We start from the raw sequence: 23,499 nt of genomic DNA, 5'->3' as shown, positions 1-23,499 counted from the left end.
ACGACCATATTTTGGTCAACCTGGCACGAAAATGAAGCAGTTTTAGAAACCGGTATATCCATATTTCTTATTTATGCAACGTGCTGACATGCACATATATTACACACATCTATAAAGATACAGATGCTTACAATGTACTCTAGTTGGCAAATATCAAAGACCCCGCTACTGTTAGAGACTGGCTACTATTTGGCCGCGTCCCTCTGAAGCCCGGTGCTTATTAGAGAACAGCGACAATAAGAGACTTGGTGTTTATTGGAAGATGTACGGTATCTTTATCGAAGACACTTCTGTCTAACATGACAATACATAGGTCACAATCATCATTTCACAATACATATATATACTGTATATATACTAGCAAAATACCCGCTCTTCGCAGCGGCGAAGTACTGCCTTAAAATTTTTATTGAGAAGAAAATTAAACCTTTTTAAACTGAGGGAAAATATACCAATAATTATTTGTTAAGGATCTCTTTGTATACCACATTGTCAGTTCGGCCCACCGGTTGTAATATGAGCGTGCAATGTACAGTTGGCCATGTGAAAAGTAATCTTGTCTCAAATCACACAACTTGGATTGCTGCTGTCATAATCAGTTTTAGTTTCATGGTTTGTTTCAATTACGTTAGTATTTTCAGGACTTGTGTTCAAGTGACATTCGGCATCTGTCAAGCATTATAAGCATACAACCGGTTTCATCGATAACTTCGCATCCAGCTTTTGAGAGTTTAAACATTCATAAACATCAAAGTGTCCACTACTGAAATCATCACCTGTCAATCTAAGATGTTTAAGAGGCATTGGCGGTTGTCAAAAGGTGTAAAATATTTGACCATTTTGGTACACTTGAAGCGACAACCGAACAATTCAGCGGCAGCCATCAACTCACAACCTTAGGTGAAGGGCTTAAGCATTTCACTCTTCTAGTGCTCCTGGTAGTATAATTATCTCCAGTACCGTCATCAGTCCACACCTTGAACCTGCCCCAGTCATTCAAAACATAAGACACAGTGTTCCTCCGGATATCAAGAGTGAGCCTGATATGACTGTGCAATATGTAACAAAGAGAATGGAAAAGGCAGGTATCATCTCTGGGCATGGAAACCACTCGGTAAGTGACAGTTCTTTGATCGATGGTGATCACCTCGAAACCCATGTTAATGGGGGTACAGTTGGAATGATAAAGGAAATGCATACCTGAACAATGTAAAGTAAGTCTAAAATACCTACACAATAACTATAATCGTAATATACGAGCAATAAAACAGCGGAGAAGCCATGGATTAAATAAAAAAGGCTATAGTTATCAGCAGGGAGACGTGAATCCTGTGGCGAAGCAAGGAAGGGAATGTAGAGACCAGAGCTACAGATGGCCTTATATAGGCAGGCAGCCAACAACGTGGGAGGCGTTGGGATGGGGGACCCAACGCCGCCTCACACAGTGACCGATCTTCAGGCTATGGACGATATATGTATGTAAGTAGGATTCAGTTAGCATTGGGATCCCGCGTACCATATTTCTTGAAGATGGGCTCATAAGTAACAAAGACCGTTGGAAAGTTCAATATGGCGGCCGACAGTGGCGTCATACCACCGAAATAAGTATGTACATTGGTTTTGGTTAGCGCAGGGAAGCCGCCTACCAAATTTCGTGAAGATGGGGCCATAAATAAGAAAGATCAACATGTCGACCATTATGACCATTATGTGTAGAATTTCGAAATGAAACCTGCTCAACTTTTGTAAGTAAGCTGTAAGGAATAAGCCTGCCAAATTTCAGCCTTCTACCTACATAGGAAGTTGGAGAATTAGTGATGAGTCAGTCAGTGAGGGCTTTGCCTTTTATTAATATAGATATATAAATATAAATATATATATATATATATATGTATAGAGAGAGAGAGTATATAATATTCCCACTCAATTATTTTATTAATATTGAATTCAATCATTACCTATTATTGCAAGATTTGTGACTATTTCCATAATGGAAGGTCAAAAGAATTTTTTTAACAAGAACCAAAATTAAACCTAGAAATCAAAAGTCAAAAACCTAGAATCAAAATAGATCTTTCATCAAAACCAAAACATGATCAAAAATGCAAAAGCAAGGATTTATAACCAGGAAAAAAAATCAAAAAGAAAGTGTTTGGAAAGCATTCACAGGCTTATCTGTCAAACTTAGATAAAACATGGCTGTTCAAGGTGACCTAATGAGGCCAGTGTCACAACCCATGGGAACATGTCCTCTGCAACAAGAGGATGCATCATAGCAAAGGGATCCACAAAATGGCGGTGCTCAAAAAAAAGACAAAATGGCGTCACAGAAAATATAAATAATTTTTTCACCCTGTTAAGGTACATGAGACTCAAAAGCAAACCTCCAATTTGTAATGTGCCTGTCAAATTTCTATAATTGATATACAGTTAACAGAAATATTCACTACAATTTGCATATTGCATTTTAAAAATCAGTGATCAAAATAAAAAGAAGCAATTCACCAAATTAAAAGACTATTTACAAATAAGCTGGCCTGACTGACTAATAATTAATGTGACTGCTGACCGACTGCCCGAGCTTCCTGTGTTTAAAGCATTTTTATACTCCAACACCGTCTGGTAACATTTGTAACCACTGTACTTCCTGAACTCATACTTTGATTTAAAAAACGCATCCACCAATGGCAGTCTAAAGACTCCTTGTACCCCATAATGGTTTCAGGCAAAGATTTCATTTGTGATAACAGAATTTACAAAGTTTTTCCTAGTAACCAATTATTTGGCATTATAGTTATATGTCAAAAATAAATTTAAAAACAGACATTTCGTAGCCATTAGCAACATTAATAAAGCTTTGGCTATACATTTTTAAATCAGTTTATCTTGATAAATAAGTATCAATTTCTATGAAAAATAAGAACATTTCTAGCCAATTCCAAACTTTTAAAAGCTAGTACATATATCTACTATACAATAAAACATTACTGTCTGTGTATGTCTCTGGTCACTTCTGATTCTGGTTCCTCAGTTTGGCATTGGTCTTCTCGGTCAGTTTCACTATGGTTACTCAGTCAAACGCAATAACAACACGAAGTGCCAGGCAAAAGAGGTTAATACACACACACAAGGATACAGAAGAAAGGCGAAGAAAAACAGTTAGAGTCACTTTCAAACACGGGAAGTATTTGCATGTATATGAATAATGTTTTCACAGTGGGTATTGAGTGGCAGAATCTGAAAACCAAGGTTTACAGAAATGTGATCAAGAGAAGAAGTGCCAGATTAGACAGGCATAGACATTTGGGGATATAAGACGTAGGTCAAATGCTGAAGGTACATGTAAGGCAAGAGATATCAAATATCAAATAGTTTCAAATTTATTCTATTACCTGTCTTTGACAGATAATGTAGCTGGTGTATATACACTGAGAATTGTATTATTTTATGATCACTTGACCCTAGTGGTTCAATCACCTCTACACCCTCAGTTCTATGCTGATTTCAAAATACTATATCTAAACAGGCTTCCCCCATTGTTGGTGCTTTAACATACTGTGTTAAAAAAAATCACCCATTACTTCTAAAATCTCCTAAACTTTGGGCTAGAATTTATGTTATTTTGCACATTTATTTTAACTCTATTGTATGTTCCATCATGTACAGTTCTAAACCTGGTCTGTCCTAAACTCCCTGCCTCCCCAGTCCCTACTTTATACAGTCCTCGACTAAACTACTCATACGAATCCCCAACACATTGGCAGTTCAAATGTAACTCGTCATAGTAGAACAGATCCCATTTGCTCCAAAAGAAGTCCCAAAGCCCCATAAACCTATACCCTTCTATCCTACACCAAGATCTGAGCCACACATTAAGCCTTGTAATTTCCTCATATTTAACCCGGACTGGCATGTGGTTCATGCAGAATTTTGCAGAAAACAACCTTATAAGGCCTTCTCCTTAGCCTGTCACCTAACTCTTTAAATTTGGATTTCAGAATTGACAGCGTTCCCTTATGTACCTCATTTGTTCCAGCATGAACAATGACAACTGGATCCACTTCTGCTCTGCAAGAACCTATCCATCCTTCCAGGAAGGTCTCCCTGTGCAAGACTCTTTTGATTCTGTGCTTCAATCCCCCTAATGATTGAGTCCCATACTGTCACAATCTCTCCCTTTCAGGAGTCTGGTTTTGAGGCAGCCAATTGGGGTTCCTCCTGCCTACCTACCACCTCAGAGTTAATATCCAGCTTCACAAAGAACAGAAAATGGTTTGACACTTCCATTTCTGGGATTGATGTCCCCAAACAGTGTGCACCCTTTGCCTTGTGTTTTCGGCCAACTGAGACCCATCTATCTCTATCTGTCTGGTCTGGAGTCTTCTAAAGGGCCACCTCAAGGTTGTAGATCAAGTGGCATCCCCTGCAAATATAGCCTTCAAGGAGGATTGACTCCTCCAAGCCATGCTCTATAAAGTCCAACATTCAACAGGACTTGCATTGTACTGGCCTTATTTTTAAAATTTGGATTTAAATTACTAAGCTACTCAACTTCATTTTATTAAATGTAAATGATTTAACTTAAATGATTAAAATTAATAATGAGTTAAAGAACTGCTTCATTTTGCCTTCAGGAGTAACAGGAGGAAAATAGTGTATAGGGAATATACAAGTTGAAATAACCTCTCTCAAGCTACATCTGAAAGAGTAAAAACTCTGTTACAGAAGCGACACCCAAACCAAATCTTAAGGTCTTAATATTTGCATTTTTGGGGATGGATGCATATCAGTCTGAATTTCCAATATGAAAGCAAATTGATTCTTAATTGTCTTGGTTATTTTAAAAAAAACATTGATGTCAAAAGAATTTAAATTAAATGAATAGCAAGGATGCTGATGCTGCAATCAATTAAGTACCAGATTGAAGAGACAGTTCATAACAAGAAGTCAGTGCTACTATGAGCAGACATTGAAATGGATCTTTAACCCAGAGAACCGATTTCCTTTTATTTGATTGTAAATTTACCCTTGGGGCTAATAAAGTTTATCTAATGTAATCTAATCTAATCAAAAAACAATGCACAAACACAAGCGGGCAATTGATGAATTAAACGTTTTGAACACAGGCAAAGATACATAAAAATTAAACATTTCTCAACTTCTATCCTTCATAACTATTAAGCACTTAACACCAAATAGAGTATCACCAGGCAGGAAAAATATGTGTGTGCAGTATAAGCAGAACAAATACTACAGAGGGTGCTCAATATATACACAGGCAAAGCAGAGAGAGAAGAAATGATAACTCAGTGTTTGTGGAACTCCCTTTATATGCATGCAGAATAACTTCCCAGCAAGCAAATTGACACTGGGTCAGTGGAAGCCCAACGTGGGCAACTACATCGGCCCTATGTGGACAGCAAACAATGCCCCAATTGGGATTTGCAAATTGGAACAACATTAGATCCAAACACTGGCCCAGTGTTGGCAAACAGTTAGGGGACCCAAATTTGGTCATGATCCTGAAAAAGGGGTTTTACCTAACTTGTCCATCCATCTGTTCTGTGCACCCGCTTATCCAGGGTAGAGTTACGGGGGACCTGAAGCCTATCCCAGAAAGCAATGGGCACAGGCAGGGACAACATACAGCATAGGCCAATTTAGCACCACCAGTCCACTTATCCTTCATGATTTTGGACAATGGGAGGAAATCAACATGGACACATTGGAAAGCATGCAAACTCCATGCTGGGATGACCTGGGATGTGAACCCTGGTTTTCTTCACGCTCAGAACACCTATGTGCATTCATCATGGCTGCCACAGGTTCCCAGTGTTCATTTGAATCGTCTTCTGAGCACACAGTCAGAAATTAACATGATCCATATGCAACTTGCAGTACCAGCAAAGATATGGGTGGTGTGTGTTTTCAAGTTTTGGTACATGAGATCAGCATCATTGTTTACTATCAACATGTGATGGCAGGCTTGCAGCTCAAACAAGATCAATGTTCAAGCTTCGATGTTTGATGAATGGTTCGATGTGGTGAAGCAAATCATCAGACTTAAATACTGACATGCAATTGTCTTCATGGTGCTTTTCTTCGTCCATTTCTCCTATATGCAATATAAGCTTTGTGATACATTTAAAGGTCTCACATACTGTCACGACATCCTGTGTTGCTGCTACCATCTTTATTTATTTTTTGCACCTTAACAACAGCATTCCCTCAACTCACAACACAGCGAAACTGGACGTTGTTTTGTTGTTTTCTTACCGTGATTATTTCTTGTTCTGCTACCTGGTGGAATCCTCCACATTTACTTTAAGTATGCTCGCATGTATAGCCATTACACTACTGATGTAGCAGCAGCGTCCTCAAGCTCACACATTGTGTAGCGTTAAGTATATCTCTGGTCTTACTGTGAGGCAACTATTAATTCTAAAAAAATACAAAATGCCTTTGAATTTACTGGTGTAGCTTTTTTTTTGTGGTATTACAACCCTGAACATGAAAATATAACCAATAATATATAAAAAATACTGCAATAAAGATATAAGGAATTACATTAAAAAGCGTGAAACCATGGTGTAGTGATGACCATCACTGGGTAATGCGGAGCTTATTGATCTTGTACTGCCAGCAATCAACCCATTTTAGGCCACTTCGGGAATTTGTTAAATGGCCCCTTGTACCAGCCTCCACATTGGTCCAGTGCAGTATTTATTTGGGATTTGCCAAACCCACACTGACCATGGTTTTCCACATGGGACCACTGTGTGCATGTTTGCTGTGTTGTAGTTATTGTTATAGTGAACAAACTTTACACTTATGATTTAGTCTGATACTGCCTGGCATTTCCTTTGAGGCTAATACTAGCACAAGCTGTGTTCTTACCACATGTTAGCCGCATTTTGCATCTAATTGGGGTCTTCTTGTATAGCAGTCTTTTACCAGTCTTCTTTGCAATAAAGGTTGCAAGAATGATTTTGTGTACTATAGTTTCTAATATTCATAGTTTGATTTTTAACAAATTATGCTGTCGGTTATAGCTGAAATTCTGACTCATCAACATACGTGGCCTCATATGTACACATAGGCTCCCACCTAATGCAATGCTGAATAAAGAAATGCAATCATAGTTGCTAGAAAGGTGCATTTTAATAAAAATAAAGGTCTGCTTAATTTGCAGTGCTCTGTTTTAAGGGCAGGTGACTTGTAAGAGAAAGTTGTTTAGAACAGGATGAATTTAATTGCCATATTTGTTCATTATTACCATAGTTGTATTAACTGTGATCTTAAAAGATAACGACTCCCTTGCCACCCCTTCAATTCTGCCAATGTTTGAAAGGCATGTGTTTGTTTCCGTGTATCTGATTGCCATCCTTTCATGTAAATATAAATAATTGTAACATCTTATACTATAACTGAAATTTGGTCAAAAAATACTATTTTTTTTCTCTGCATTTGCCTATAAAGCCACCCTGTACCCCTTTCAGTAAGCATGTGTATCTGTAATATAGTTAATAAAGCGGATTCTAAGGAGTTGCACAAGTATGTATAATTACACTCTCATATTGTCACTCATTATTCTTTATTGTTGTTTATTATTGATTATCCATTCGTCTTTTAATTTGCTTTACAAACAAAAAACCTACATAACTTTCCTCTCTTCAAGTAAAATGTTTTACTCAGAAATTGAATTACATCTTGTGATAGTACTGTTTAGTCAGTAGGTTTCTTTAAAAATGTCCTTTTTCTCATTTGAATTCACTATGATGAAAATTTCAGTTATGTTTAGATACTTAAGCAGCATCAGGCTTGTCAACAAGTCATTCTAAAAGAAAACTTCAGATATTAGCCAAACTTATTCTTCATGCATTATACAAAAATTTCATTTTATGTAAGAGCTGTGTATTTTAGGACTTTAAAATTTAATTTATGAGTTGATATATTTAGACAAAAAAAACCAAAACAAAACAAAATTCATCAACTTTGCTGCTCATGTTGAAACATTATCCCTTGAGGCACAACCACTAAACTTCAGGATTTCAGTCCCTGTGTGACATGACATACAGTACTGTTGTTCACAGGCTCACTATTGTCATTATTGTCATAGATGCATATGCTAATCAACATGCCTCCAATCTGAAATTAAACATGTAGTTTCATTTGTTACAATTCTGTATACAGACTCCTTTACAAAGATAAAAGAAAGAATGTGCTTCCCTAATGGCTCTGCTCTCAGAAATTAACCTCCTGAATACTTTTCTCACTTCTGTCCAGCTACTTAATATTATTTTAATAAAAGGTAAATACGATATATTTTTTACATTAAACCATAACTAGAACTACTCAGGTATAGCAAAGTCATGTTTCTGCTAGCCTTTTGATCTTAAAATAAAATAGATATAGATGAAAACAACTTTTAAAGATTCTTATCCTAGAATTCGCAGAATGTTAGGAATATATTAAAGGAAATAATGCAAGGCACTCCTTTGTCTTGCTTACTATATACTACACTTACAGTATGTTTTCCTAGCATTCTTATTTTAGGTGGGTTTGGGCATCCACTGTAGATGCTGATCACTAGGAGACATTTTATTGCACTTATTTTGTGCTTTTGTGTTAAGGAACTAAGGACTGTAACAATTCAAGAGTGAAGCTTAAATGACTTCCTTTTGGAGATCCCTTCGTTCCTATTTTGAACCTTTCATTTGTAATTAACCTATGCATTAATATGCTTTTTACTCCTTTAAATGTTGCTTTTAAGATTTTTCCCATCTATGCCTAACATTTGATCAGATCTCTCTCTATTGATTTTTAATATTTTGTCCCAGAAAATTATGTCATGCAGCCTGTCATGGGACTGGTGTCCCATTCGGGGCTGATGGTGCTTGGCTAGGCTATGATGCCATCTAATGGACCAAATTGGTTATTACAATTGATTTGTGAGTGAAATTTAAATGAGAGGCCAATGAAGCCTAAATTAATATAAGAATAGCATTAGTCTAATCCAACACGGAAACAAACATTTTTATCTGAGTTAAATTAGGATCTAAATGATGGATTTCTTTTTCTATCTAAGACAGTTTAGATATCAATGCACTTATCTGCTGCCATCTTGCTTTTTTTTCTTATACTCAGGTATTTTTTATGGCCATTCCCCTGCTCTGTTGCACATATTTCAGCATTTCATCATTTGCGTTCTTTCTTTCTAAAGAAGGGCTTGCCTGTAATTCTATGTGTGTGCTCACTTTCATGTTCTGCTGTGGGTCTTTCATAGCTTTCCTATGCTTGGACTTTATTCCTAGGGCCAACAGTTAGTTTAGCTGCTTCCAGAGTCGGGTTCAAATATTCCAATCTTGCTTTATCACAGGAGCCCTCATCTTTGTGGACTGACTTTCTATATATTTAAAAAAAAAATTAGAAAAGGAAAGGCAATCTTATTTAAGTTGAAGTTTCAATGATCAAAATATTATTATCAAGTTTTAATTATCAAATTATTATTATGACAGCTACTGAGAGATGTGGAGACAGAGCAAAGAAACCTCCAGAGTCAGAGGAAAAATAGCAAACTATGTTAAAATGTCTTTACTGATGCAAACACTAATTTAAAAGTGTTTCTTCATTCATTTTCTTCTGATTCCTGTACAGCTTCAGGGTGATGCCAACCAAGATAACAATGATGGAAGCAAGAGCCGTGATTGCAATTGTCACTGGCACTTGGGTTGAGGGATTCTCACTAACCGAGTCACCTTTCAGACTGAGTGTCTCTGAAAGGAAAAAAGAAAACAAATGAGTGAGGTTTAGAAGTTTCATTCCTGACTTTTCCATAGTGTATGATTTTCACCATGTGCTATAGAAACTAATTTATATCTATTTAAAATTGGTGTAGCTATGAATAAGAAGGCATAAGACATACCTGATTCCTGTCCATGCATTATCCTTCCCTCTGTAAGCAAATAAATAAATAAATGCTTTAGAAATTCTAGTGTAGGCCATGAAAGCATCCGAGACTGTTTAACAGGAAACTCCCATGTTTGATTATTTCAGCATATTGAATTATTCATTTTTTGAGCTACAAAAAGAGGACTAGAAAGTGTAAGGCCACCATTTGACATATTGGAGGGATTCTGTGTGGATAATTCTAAACTATATTTATGACACAGAATGAACAACCCTTTACAAAGGTGGACATTTTAGTAAGAGAGGGGATTTTGAAACCACCATCACACTGAAGAGCAATAGAGTTAGGAGTTACAGTCTTAAATAATTAGCTGTTCTATGTGTGTGTGTGTGTGTGTGTGTGTGATTTGAATTGGAATGGATTCTAATTCAGGGCTGGTTTTTCTCTTTGCACTTGCTAACAATATAAGCTGAGGCCCCCGTGAAAATTAGCTTGATTAAGGAAGTTGACAGTCAGATTGTATAACAAGCTCACAGCTACACAAAGGTCTGAATGTGTGAGCTGTGGTTCAAACACTTGCTTCAAAACCAGACCAGATAATGGGCCCACCTCCCAACTAAATGAAGAGAAAGCAGGTTATTTAGTTTCTGTTAGGACATTTAACCAAATTAATTTAATGCTCTGCTCATGACTGCTTCTTGCGTTGTACCTGACCCTCTGCAAAACGGTTCGGTTAAGCTGCTGTAATAAATAGTTATTCATTGAACTTAAGAAGTCTCTTGCTGAAATATGCAGGTGTGCAACAGCCTATGGAAATGGTAACCCAATGCGATGTAATTAACTTTAGTGGTGGTTGATCCTCAATAAAGTGTTCTCTCTTTCTCTAGCATAAGAAGAGGTGAACAATACAGAAGCAGCATAGACTAACAAGAAAAAGGACATCAAGATGTCTATTGTCAAGCGCATGCTCTTGGGAGACAACTTCAGAGCTCACCAAATGGTTATGCCACCCCAAGCTGAGGACTGGCATTATTGTCTAATGCTTCTTCTCCCTTCGCTTCAGTGGATCTGACAACTGGCACCAGGGCAACAGCTAACATCATTTCTGGGTCCCAGTCTCCTCAACCCCCAATTCTACCTTGGGTTCCACCACCATCTTGAGTCAGTCTAATTTGGGATTCATGTCTGGAAAGATGTCTCATCAATGATCATGATTTTTTCATCACATATACAGGTGTTTACCTTACTGTGGCTCAACTCACGTTCATCTCTTTTTGTTTTTATTTCTTACAATATGTTCTGTTGAAGACTAGGAAGAACACTGCCATTATATAAGGATTACTGGGTGATGGCAGCCATTCTGTGGTTATGTGCTTGAAAATGGCCCCAAGCAGGCATGTGATGAAATGTCGAATTACATTTCACGTGACAGGAACAGGTGGTGGGGCTACAAAACAGGAGTAGAACTCCTGGCTGAAGATGCTTCACTGCAGGGCCATGGAGTCCAGGCTGCTAAGGCCCAACACCAGCTAATATATGGTGGGCAATAGCCAATAATCAAATAAGAAGTATTTCAAAGCATGCCATGCGTGAGAATAACCATAATATTTACTGCAAAAAAATATTTTCTTCTACTAATAGGTAACATCTTATTAGATTTTCATCCACGAATAAGTACACAATGAATGTTTATTTGTGCTGCTTTCAGCATAGATTTGAAATAACAAATTCTAATGAACTTAACGTCTTCTCTTACTGTATTATGCATTAACCCATTCTAAAGTTTATGTTTAGGTCTTAAATTTTACTTTTAATACTAAATTCAATAAAATTCAAATTTGTGTCTTAGGTTAATTGATAACTATAAATTGCTACCCTGTACATGTGAACTTATGTGTGCCCTGGGATGGACTTGGGCCCTGTCCAGGCCATAGCTGGATGTTCAGGGAATTAGACATTAGCCTTAAACAGCTCTGAAACTGGAAAAAAGCAATTTGAAGGTGGGTGGATAAATGATGTGCTCATAAGAGATTTTTATTGTTCCAAATTTGATAGTGGATGGATGTTGTCTTACCTGCTTGTTTATTGTCTCTCAGCTGTATAGCACCCACTACAACAGAAAACTGCTCATTGGATGAGCTTAAAGCTCTCTTGCGTCTTGGTTGGCACCCTTGGAAACACCGGGAAGAATAATCATTCCTCTGGCACACCACTACTTTACACTTCAAGTAGACACTGGAGGAGTAATCAATAAACCTGAAGGCACGGAATTTGAATCGGGCAAAGTTATATGAGTTATTGGACAGGGAGACATAGGTGGGATCTCTTACACACCTAAAAAGAAAAAGAATATTTCAAAATGAAAATAGTTTACTGACAATACATTTTTATACCTGCGTGTCATTTTAGATGTTTTTGTTTTGTATTCCCTGTTTTACTTATTGTAGCTTGCATTTTTCTTTGCAATTGAAGACTTTATAAATTGCTTTTTCAAAGATTAATCTGACTTAGCGATTGTATGAACATAAGAATTATAAGTGTACTGAATTACTGAACTATACATTTTATTTATGTACAAAATTAAAAGTGGACACTTGGGAAGCACACTGAATGAAAGTAACGCCAAACACAGGTCGGGTGGTGCAATGTGAGCTTCTGATGCTGACAATAATCAGTTCTTTAGAGCAATTAATATAACTGTACTTTAGGGCCACCTAAACACCTTGCATGAACTGAACAGCACTTGACTAAATAAAAAAAAAAGAATTAAATGCTGTTGTGATTGAATTGTGATCAGATCACACAGACCACATTAAGAGGAGGTTGAAAAGGTTGACACCGCATACATCAACCATGAACGCAGCTAATTTGATTTTTGCACAGGGGACGTGATTTCTTTCCAAACACATTTTGTAGGTACGTCTTTAATGCCAGATGTAAATGTAATTTTTCTATATCTGTATTCTTTCGCTTTACAAAATGTATATTAATGCCAGGTGGTTTAATGTAATTTGAAGACTTGCTGATACTGAGCAGACCTGTTCTTCCTCTAGGAAATCAGATATAACAGAGATGCTTTTACAGACTCTGAAAATTTTACATAGCTGTAGGCCCTTGGAGCTTTGCAAAGAGTAATCTCAAATAAATAAAGCTGCTGACACCTTGACTTCTTTTCAGAAATAGATACAATAGGTCAAAGTACCAGTCAGGCATGGTGTTCCTATGCCTTTATAAAGGTTCTATCTTTATGAGCTTCATAACAAATAGTTTAAGAAAGCTATCAATTAACATTCAGGAAGAAAACATACAACTCTTGGCAGCAGGAAACAATGATATTAAAGTAAATTCCCCACGAAGGGAAAAAGTCTTACCCATTCCTGATCAAGTTATAGGAAGGATAGGAGAACTCATTGGGAGATGGAAAGGCAGTGCAGGTATCCACAAAAATGGTTAGCAAAGAATCTGAAGAGTTGAGACTGAGCTGGACAAAGAGCTCTTGATTGAGATCCACAATATATGGACTTTCTGTTACAGGACTGTAAAATCCAGCCGAGTCGTAAAACATCATTGTGATCTTGTAAGTTCCTATGCCAGTTTCATTGGCTGCAATACCACTCCTTGCTTTGTACATGATCTCTGCACTTGCATTTTTTTGCATCCTGCAGCGGACATGGAATTTGAGGTATGTCTGCCTTGTGATCAGTCCACTTATTTGTGAAGATCTGATGTTGTTGGAATAGATTATGTCTCCATTTATGACCTGCATGAAAAAACATATATCCGCCTTAATAAAAGGATGTGTCTCTATGTATATCCAGTTGCTATGTCTCTGTCATTCTATCAAATGGCACATCACAAACATTAACACTACTTTTTTTGAAACACATACCAAATGCCATATAGCAGAGACGCATGCATTGGATGGTTCACTGCAGACATTAATGCTGAGGTCTATGTTGATTAATTGGATTTCAACTCATCTTAGATAGTTAGTGCAGCTAGAACTGTATATATTCAAAAACATTATTATAAATGAATTCAAGAAAAAAATCAGTCCAAGGGTGGAATGGTAGCTCATTGATTATTATTGATACCATAAAAAAATAGGAGTCCATGTCTGCATGAACACTGTCAGTGTGCAGCTTCCATTCTTTTCTTGCAACTGCAATATATGCCTCCAGGTATACTGGAGCACCTCCCATATTATAAAAACTTGTGGGTTAAAGTAATTGGAAGTTCACTTGGGTCCAATGTGGGGATGTATGGATGTGCACATCAGTATACCCTCTGGCAGACTGGTTCCCTAATCCAGATAAGGGCATACAGACCCCCCACATCCTAAGGGTGAATTCAGCAGTATATTGATGGGTAGATGAAACATCATTTTAAAAACTACTATTTGTATATCATAAGAGCATAAGAAAGTTGACAAATGAGAGGAAACCATTCAGCCTCTCAGGATAGTTTCTTTAGCTAACAGCTAAACTGTCTCATCCAGGCACTTCTTGAAGGTTGTCAAAGTTTCTGCTTCAACTACATGCTTCACTAGTTTCTTCCAGATTCCCACAACTCTCTGCATAAAGAAGTGTTTTCTGGCTTTAGTCCTAAATTAAGTTCTCCTTGATTTCCACTGGTGTTCTCAAGTACGTGATTCAGTTAGGTAGAAACAGTTGTATTAGATCTACATTGTCAATGCCTTTAATGCCTCTATGAATTAGGTCTACATTCAGTCACATCTGATTTGGACTAAACAGGTTTAATTCTGTGACTCTTTCAGAATACAGCATGCTCTCTTAAGTCCTTAGATGAACCTGGTTGTTCCTTTCTGTACATCTTTATTTGCTGCTACTGTATGTCTTTCTTGTAGTGTTGCGACCAAAACTGCACACAGTACTTGGTTTCACTAGTGCATTATATTGTCTGAGTATAACATCCCTGGATGTATATTCCATAGTTTTTACAATATCACCTAACATTTTATTTGCCTTTTTAATTGTCTCTGCACATTGCTCTGATGATGAAGCTCCTCCTTTTCAGAGGTTGCATCTTTTATAACAGTGTCTCCCATCTTGCATTTATAACTGACATTTCTTTTACCCATGTATAGCACTTTTCTACATGAAACTTAATTTTCGCCCAACTCTGAAGATTCTCCAAGTCTTTCTGAATTGTTTTTGGTCCATCCTCAAAGTCTGAAATTGCTCCAATTTTAGTCTCATCTGCAAATTTTACTAACTGTACTGAAATGAATGTCATTAATGAAAAAAAAGCAATGTCCCCAGGACAGACCCCTGAGGGACTCCACAGTTGATCTCACTCTACGTAGAGAACTCTTCTCTTCTTTGTACTCTTTGTCTTCTGCCAGCTAACCAACTTGAGATCCAGTTTTGTAGGTTACCTCTGATGCCTACAGCTTCTAGTTTTAGAACTAATCTTCAGACTGTGTCAAAGGCTTTTTGAATGTCTAAGTAAATTATGGTGTATGCTTTGTTTTTGTCAGTTATTGCAGTTGCATGTTTAAAAAAATTCTAAACAGGCTGGGTTGGTAAGACCTTCCTATCATTAACCTATGCTGGCTGTTACTAAGTATGATATGTTCATACAAGTACTTTTAAAATTTATTTCTTATTAAAGTTTCCAAAATTTAGCATGGCACAGAACTTGATACATATTGATCTGTAATTAGCAGGATCCAATCGCCTCCCTTCTTGAAGACTGGATTCACATTTTCAACTTTCCAGTCCTCGGGTACGTTTCCTTTTTCAAGTGACTGCTCACAAATGCTTAATAAAGATTAATTGATGACATCTTTCATTTCTCAAAAATCAGATGGAATCAAATGTTTAATACTAACTTTATGGACACAGTATGGTTTATATACCTCGTTAATTCATAAAACAGACTTATTTTTTAGGAAGACAACAATTATCACATTTTTATGTATTATTTGTCCCTTATCTGGCTGTCCAAAAATGAAATTGATACTTCCTCTTTGAATATTAGGGAGAAAAGAAATATTACCCTCTGTGTACTTGTATGTAATTCTCAGTACAAATGGCCTTTAAAATGAAAACGGTTGAAAGCAAAATGTTGTTTTTCAATTTCTGCATATTGGGAGTCTCTCCATAGTAAAAGAAATTAAAAACACAAGCAGCTTGTTGTTATACAACGGTGATGAATGCCATATCAAAGCACTTTAAATTTGCAGAGCAATGGTATTATCCATTCATTTTCACTTAATGTCGAATGTCTGCATTGATTGCATCCATTGATTCGAACTGATGGGTTACATCAGTCAGATTCTTAATAAGTCATTGGTTCCTGCCTGTTAAAGAGATTGCTTCCTAATTTGCTTTCTTTGTCAACTAGGACTAAATTAGTGGTTGGTTTTCCTCTTCTAATGTATATTATAGATATTTTTAAAACTGAAGTCCTGTTTTCAACCAGTCTGATTTCTATTAAAGAACTAAATATATGACGGCAAAAATGTCTCTGGTAATAGGAGTATATTCTCCTTAATAACATAAGTTACACTGACATTCTCACATGTCACTTGTCCTAAAACGGTGACCCCTTGTTTCTCTCTACATTGTTCTAAATAAGAAACAGGGGTGTTTGACTGTATCAATATAATGAAAATGCAAGAAGATAACAAAAGTTAACTTGGCACAAAATGTTTTGGAAAAGATCAATATTATTGGGAAAATTTAATGGAAGAAGTCGGTCAGGAAATTTGGTTCATGAAGTTATTCATACAAATTAAAAATGAAGTTGAGAATGGTGAACCAGATCAAAAAGATACAGTGGCCCATAACATAAATTATACATTATTGCTTTCCTTTAAAGACACACTTTTCTTGCCCATTTAATTTAATTTGGGACAAACAGTCTGGTAATTGATTTAGGATAATTGAAATAAAACTATTTGAAAGTTTAAACAAAAGAAGATTAATAGGTGACAGGGTTAAAGTGTTCAAAATTATGAAGGGAATTAGTTCAGTGGATTAAGACTATTACTTTAAAATGAGTTCATCAAGAACACAGGGACACAGATGGACATTTGTTAAGGGTACATTTCACACAAACTTTAGAAAATTTTTCTTTACACAGAGAACCACAGACATATGGAATAAGCTACCAAGTAGTGTGGTAGAGAATAGGTCTTTTAGGGACTTTCAAAATTCGACTTGATGTTAATTTGGAAGAATTAAGTGGATAGTACTTGCAAGCTTTATTGGGCTGACTAGCCTGTTCTCATCTAGATTGTTCTAATGGTCTAACCACTGAATAAATGAATATATTGTTTATACAAAACATGGCACAAAGGATTTAAAATGACATGTCGTAATACATGGCAGATTAAACAGACTTTCATAGACCTCATGAAAGAAATCTATCTTACCTCTCGAGAAGTTCCACATTGGTTTAAAAGGAATCTGAAGATAATCTCTGATCCATAGTCTTGTGCTCTACAATACTCATGATTCAAATGCAGCTGACTTGCATTGTGTCCCAGTGACTCAATATATGATCTCAGAAGGGTGACTGACATATCATATGAAGAGCATGAGATTTTCAAATTAGGATGGTCTTGAATAAATAAATAAATAAATACATACATACATAAATTAATTAAGCAATTTAAACAAAATCAGCAGATAACACTTGCTAAAATAAATCAGTGTTCTTAAAGAGAAGGTTTTCTTGTTTTGACTTATGGGCTGGTAAGAATAACAATTAAGAGAATGTTTGACCATCTTAAACCATTTTTATATCCATTACTGGTATAAAAGAAATAATAAAGCATAATCTAGCTTTTTCTCAGCTATCCACAGGAACCCATTCAGTAACACAATCTTATAATGTCTTTCCTGCAGAGCCAGTAACCAGTGTGAACCATGATAAGCCTGGTTCTTGTTTTATTTCCATAAAAGTTTTCTGTACTTTACTAAAACTACCCTTGATCAGGGTTGGATTAAAATGAAATTGGGCCTGATGCTGCAGCGCAAAAACTGCCTATTTTTTTTTTGGCATTGTTGCATGTGCATTCGACACTCATCATACATGCGCACTCAGACTAACCAAGGAGCCTTAATTGCTTGCGATGCAACCAGCCAGCCTTTATTGAACATGAATAATAATAACGGCGTAGTATCGTAACAACTCGAGCTTAACATCAAACTATGTAACATCAACATTCAATAGCAATTGTCTGAAAAGAGCACTTAATGGAGAAAACCTAACAATGAAATACACAAAATTTTGCAATTCTCTAACGAAACAGAGTAAGAAAAAATGGATTTGCTGAGACATTGGGTCAAAGTGACTCAGTTCAGGCTCTTGAGGGTAAAAATTTGTCCACGATTTAAATTTCATAATAGACCAGAATCCTGTCGAGGATTTAAAAAATTCTAAACATCCATGCCGGGCCTGCGGGACGACTTTTAGTTTCACCTTTACAGATAACCATTTAAATTCCCATCGATTTTTACTGTACAACTAACTTTCAAGGTGAAAAATTTACTACGTGGCTCTTACTGAACAATAATAAAGTTTCAAGAATCCCAAAGATATTGCAAAAAAACGCAGCCAAATTACTAAGTAAACTGTTTAATGTAAAATTGATCACATTAACTTGAAATCTTCGGTTAACAATAAACACAACGACGTCATAGTTACATCACAGCACAAAGAACAATAGTAACTGTATAATAAGTAACGCTGTGTCTAGGCGTCCGAAAGTCTGATTCCAAATATCATTCTAAGAATTATTTTGAGGTTAATATAGCAAAGGAAAACTGTTCAGCTTCCGGAAAATTCTCTTCTGTTTTTATCTGGGCCTATTTCAGGAATGGGCCTAATGCTGCAGCATCAATAGCGCCCACCTTAATCCGGCCCTGACCTTGATATTTCATAGCTTAAACTATTCATAAAATCTAAGGTGACCAGAAATGGTTTGAGGCATGTTGTTACCCTAATCACCATTTAATTCAAACTTGGGTTGTCATGTAGATGACAAGACTGCACTTGAAAAATTGTGACTTTGTGTGACATTTTTAACTTTCATTTTGGGTGTTTTAAAGTAGCAGGATGAGATATTCTGATTTTTCAAGTATTTAACCAAATTAGCTTGATGGATTGAAAGGTCTTCTGTAGTCTGTCAAACTTCTTACATTTTGCTTAACTTTGTTATATACAACACACAGCCACAAGCGTATTAGACCACGAACAAAGTGAAAACATTTTTTAACATTGTTTGGCATACCTTAGAAACTTCAGTAGGCAATGCAGTGTAGTAAATGAGTAAAATTCAAAGAAGCTGAGAGAACTGTGTGTCCTAAGTGTGTGATTATCAAACTGGTTGCTTGAGTGGCTTTGGAAACAATGGTTTCTGTTCTTCTTGTGTTGTTTGTGTGCATTGATCAAATGAGTAACATCAAATGAAATTGAATGCACCTGATCTTGTCATGGCAATAAAGTAAAGGTTTCTTGGTGTGCTGCGATTCCCCTTAAACAAGACTAAAAACAGAGGTTGAAGAGAATGTTATGTTATTGAACATGACCATTTGAGGAATTCTAACATGAGGCATCAATATATCCACTATAGTTAAAAAGGAAAACCAGAGGCTGGTTAAAACTAGGTTTTTTTAAAAGTCTCCATCTTTGTATCATCTCTCTATCCCTCCTTTTGCAGATGACGTGATCCTGTTGGCTTTATCAGGAATGTGCTCTCCAGCACACATTGGAGCGGTTTGCGACCAAGGACAAAGCAGCAGGGATGAAGAACAGCACCTCCAAATCTGAGGACATGGTCTTCAGTAGGAAAAAGGTCGACGGTGTTCCCTGAGTAGTATGTGCGCTACTACCTAAACTGGATGAGTTTAAGTACTTCGAGGTCTTGTTCATGATTGAGGGGAATAGGGGCAGTGAGTGCAATTGTGTGGTTGCTATACCAATCCATAGTGTTGAAGAAGTAGCTGAGCCAGAAGGTGAAGCTCTTAATTTACCAGTTGATCTACATCACTACCCTCACCTTATGGTCATGAGTATTGGGCAATGACTGAAAGAATGAGATTGTGGGTACAAGCAGTAGCTGAACTCTGCCTTAGAGACAGGGTGAGAAGCATAGATATTATGGAGAAGCACAGAACAGAGCCATTGACCCTCTGCATCAAGAGGCACCAACTGAGGTGGTTTGAGCAAATAACACAGATGCCTCCCGGGTGACTACCTGTGGAGGTTTTATGGGCAAGATGAGCTGAGAGGGGACTGTGGGGAAACCCCAGGGCTTGATGAGAGAATTATATCTCCCACATTGCTTGGAAATGCCTTGGGATCCCACAGTATGAATTGGCAAGTGTGGTTGGGAAAAGGTATATTTGTGTCTCATTGCCCCCTGTGACTCAGTCTCTGATAAGTGGTGGAAAATGAATGAATGAATCACTGTATCATATGGTGATATCTCTGAGCTAAAATCAATACATGCCATCTTCTCGCAGTCTTTTGTAGAATTATATAGTTCCCTTCTACTTACCTGAAATAGCTGTGTACTCAGCATAAAACCCTGGGAATGAGACAGATCCATCGCTGCGGAATACCACTGTCATTGTGTCTGAAGAAGATTCAAATGTCGTTTTTAAGTTATTGCAGATGGTTGCAATCAGAGGACTGCTAGATGATGGTCCATCATACATAGAAACTGCGTCATATTGACAGTTCGAAGAGCTTTCCAATCTAAGAAAATATTAAATTGTTTCCTTAACTCCATATATACACTGTATATTAGTATATCATATAATGAAATTGCAGAGAAATGATACAAAAATATATAGTGAGAGCACTGCCATCAACAGGATTCCATTCACGATTAGCTACTGCCTTGTGGATGATGAAGCCAATAATGGCTTTGGCCCATCCATTCTTATACTGGATGAATGATGTGGAAATATAGTGACAGCAATCACTGACTGGTCAAGCTCATGACTCTGACCTGAATAAGCAGGATAAGAAAATGAATGGATAAGAATGAGGATGAGTAAAACCCACACACACACGGTAATAAAGTGTAATTAAACACTGTTGATGCAGTGCCACCGAATATGCTTCCAAACTGACCTTAGAGCCAATGTTCCCTTTTACACAAAAAGATTGGAGGCTTCATGAAAGAGTCTTTGTGACAGAACTGTAATATAAACTAAGCAGTAAGGCACTAAAGAAGACTAAGGCCACACAAATTAAAATGGCATCAGCAAGCCATTGTCCTATGGATTGCTGAAATTGGCTATTAAATCAAAATTAGCAAAAATAATAATAATGGCTATATCATTACAATAAGATAGAGCCTGCACTAGAAAATCTGACAGGATACACAGATACATACGCAGCCATAAGCTGTTGGAGGCAACTGAAATAACTGGGGAAAAACCCACAAAATACTATATAGATAGAGAATGCAAACTTCATGCAAACACACACTGATTGGGTCAAAGTTGAGCCCTGTGTTTAGGATGCAGCAGCACTAACCATTGTACCACTGCATGCTTAAAAACACAGAACATAAATTATAAAAATGTATCCAATTTTTACAAGATGTCTTACTGAGAGGGACTATACTGTATGTCTTAGGGATGAACAGTTTGTCTCAACTGATCAGTCAAGAAACTAACTGCCACATTCAATATAGTGGCTTACTATAAATAATACACATTTTTGTGTCTATCAGTATTTTAATTTTCTAAATAAATATCGAGGCAGTACTGTACTGGGCAGTAAGCTGTTACAGATGAATCTGTTTTGAAGTTGACAGTCATAAAGTTTGAAGTTAATATATACAGTAAGTATTGTTTGGGGATGTGCAGATGGTTGCAATGACTGGACTGCTGGAGGAAGGGCCGTCATACAATGAAACTGAGGCAGACTGACAGTATGATGAAAACACCATCCTGAAGAAAAATCATTTGTTAAAAACTATCCTTTTATAATATATATAGTTTAAATATTATATTTATCAGGCCAGCAATTAGCTTGCAGTGCAATGTACCGAACATACATTTTTACAAATTAGCACACTTTTGTTTAGCTGATAGAGAGCCTTTGAATTCGGTCAGTTTAATCATATTTAGTTTATTCTTATATACATGAGTACTATGCAATAATGGCATTGTAACAGAACATTTAAAAAATATGAGGAAAAAATGAAGAAAACTATCATTTTAGATATTTATAGTTTCAAGCCTCCCAATTGCCCACTCACCTCAGTCCCTCTGATTTTATTATAAAAAAGTGCACAACTGTTGACTTTTGTTTTTAAGCACTGCTTCTTATTTAAATATGCCTTATTAATATAAAACACACTACTATATGTAGATTTATAGGTTTTTAGGATCATTATTGTCTCATATAAAGAGTATGGTGAAATTCTTAATTTAAACTTCCCAATACATAATATAGAATTGTATAATATATAATATACCTACCTAAACGATGTAAAATTGAGTTCTATTATACTGCCTCTTTCAACCTGTATATACCATGTGCAAAAAGCATTGTGTGGATAACTATATGGATAGCCAGGACTTGTAAATGTACCGTCTGTTCCACCAAGATGGCTGCCACAGCTACCATTGCCTGTTACAAAAGAATTAATTCACACAATAAACAATAATAATCTAAACAGTGATTGACTTTACAACTTTTATAAAGTATCTGGATGAGATATAGTGATTACTTTAAAATCATCATAAAATAAATGATCTCCTCTTGCTTGTCAAGCTTCTTATGTTCCTACGTAACAAGCAAAATGTTACACAGCATTTCTGAGAAGAGCCAAGGATCTATTAAAGTTAACTTAATTGCTAATTGTTTTAAGAATGTTGCTTAATTTACAGGAAATGAATGATTCCAGATTTAAGGAGAGCTTCTGAATTAGAATAGTAAAAAAGAACATTTTCAAAAATTAACTAGAAATTAAAAAAGTTTAATTTTTTCAAAGAAGAATACTTCTAATTTCTAATAAATGTGCATGCTTCTCAAACTAAGCAGTAGAATAGCTATAATAAATACTTCATTGGAATTATATAGCCAGTAGTAGAAAAACCTACCTGAGATCATGGTGGATTGTTGGGTAGTGGTAAGTGTACAATATTCTAAAAGACACAATATAACATTTAATCAAGGTGACAATAACATAATATGTTTGAATAACTATAAAACATGAAAATGTTACAGAATGTGTAAATTTTCTTACTTGTTTATTATGTGATCTACTTATGATCTATGGTATTAAATAAGGAATTTATGTTGGATATCTAAGCCTTTTTCATGTGTCTGTCTCATCTTTTTCATAGAGACTCACACTCAAACTCACATACTATCATTTTAGGCCAATTTGGACTTGCCAGTCAAAGTACACTACGCATTTTAGGAATATGGGGAAAAAAACAATAGTACACAGAGAAGACCCACACAATCATGGGGAGAAATTTCAGACTCCACACAGAAAATAAGATGAGTTTCAAACAAAAATCCATGGAGCTGTAAGGCTATGTTGCTATTTTCTATGAAATCCTTACTTAATAATAATAGGGGCC

General features: G+C 36.3%; 1 protein-coding gene across 1 annotated transcript in view; it reads right to left on the bottom strand.

Annotated features, from left to right (window-relative positions):
* Nucleotides 1-7,587: 7,587 nt before the first annotated feature.
* LOC120539356 (deleted in malignant brain tumors 1 protein-like) overlaps nt 7,588-23,499 on the bottom strand; it is a 33,663-nt gene continuing 17,751 nt past the window's right edge. Inside the window, exons 5-12 of the mRNA XM_039769354.1 lie at nt 23,011-23,055; nt 22,387-22,537; nt 20,445-20,644; nt 17,313-17,500; nt 13,282-13,670; nt 11,985-12,244; nt 9,926-9,955; nt 7,588-9,776 (exon numbers count right to left, since the gene is read on the bottom strand). Coding sequence (XP_039625288.1) covers nt 9,610-9,776; nt 9,926-9,955; nt 11,985-12,244; nt 13,282-13,670; nt 17,313-17,500; nt 20,445-20,644; nt 22,387-22,537; nt 23,011-23,055 — 1,430 coding nt within the window. The 3' untranslated portion in view covers nt 7,588-9,609. The remainder of the gene's footprint in view (nt 9,777-9,925; nt 9,956-11,984; nt 12,245-13,281; nt 13,671-17,312; nt 17,501-20,444; nt 20,645-22,386; nt 22,538-23,010; nt 23,056-23,499) is intronic.

The sequence above is a fragment of the Polypterus senegalus genome, chromosome 1 (assembly GCF_016835505.1).
Source record: "Polypterus senegalus isolate Bchr_013 chromosome 1, ASM1683550v1, whole genome shotgun sequence".
NCBI classification, from domain to species: Eukaryota; Metazoa; Chordata; class Cladistia; order Polypteriformes; family Polypteridae; genus Polypterus; species Polypterus senegalus.
This window is presented reverse-complemented; position numbering and strand designations above follow the sequence as displayed.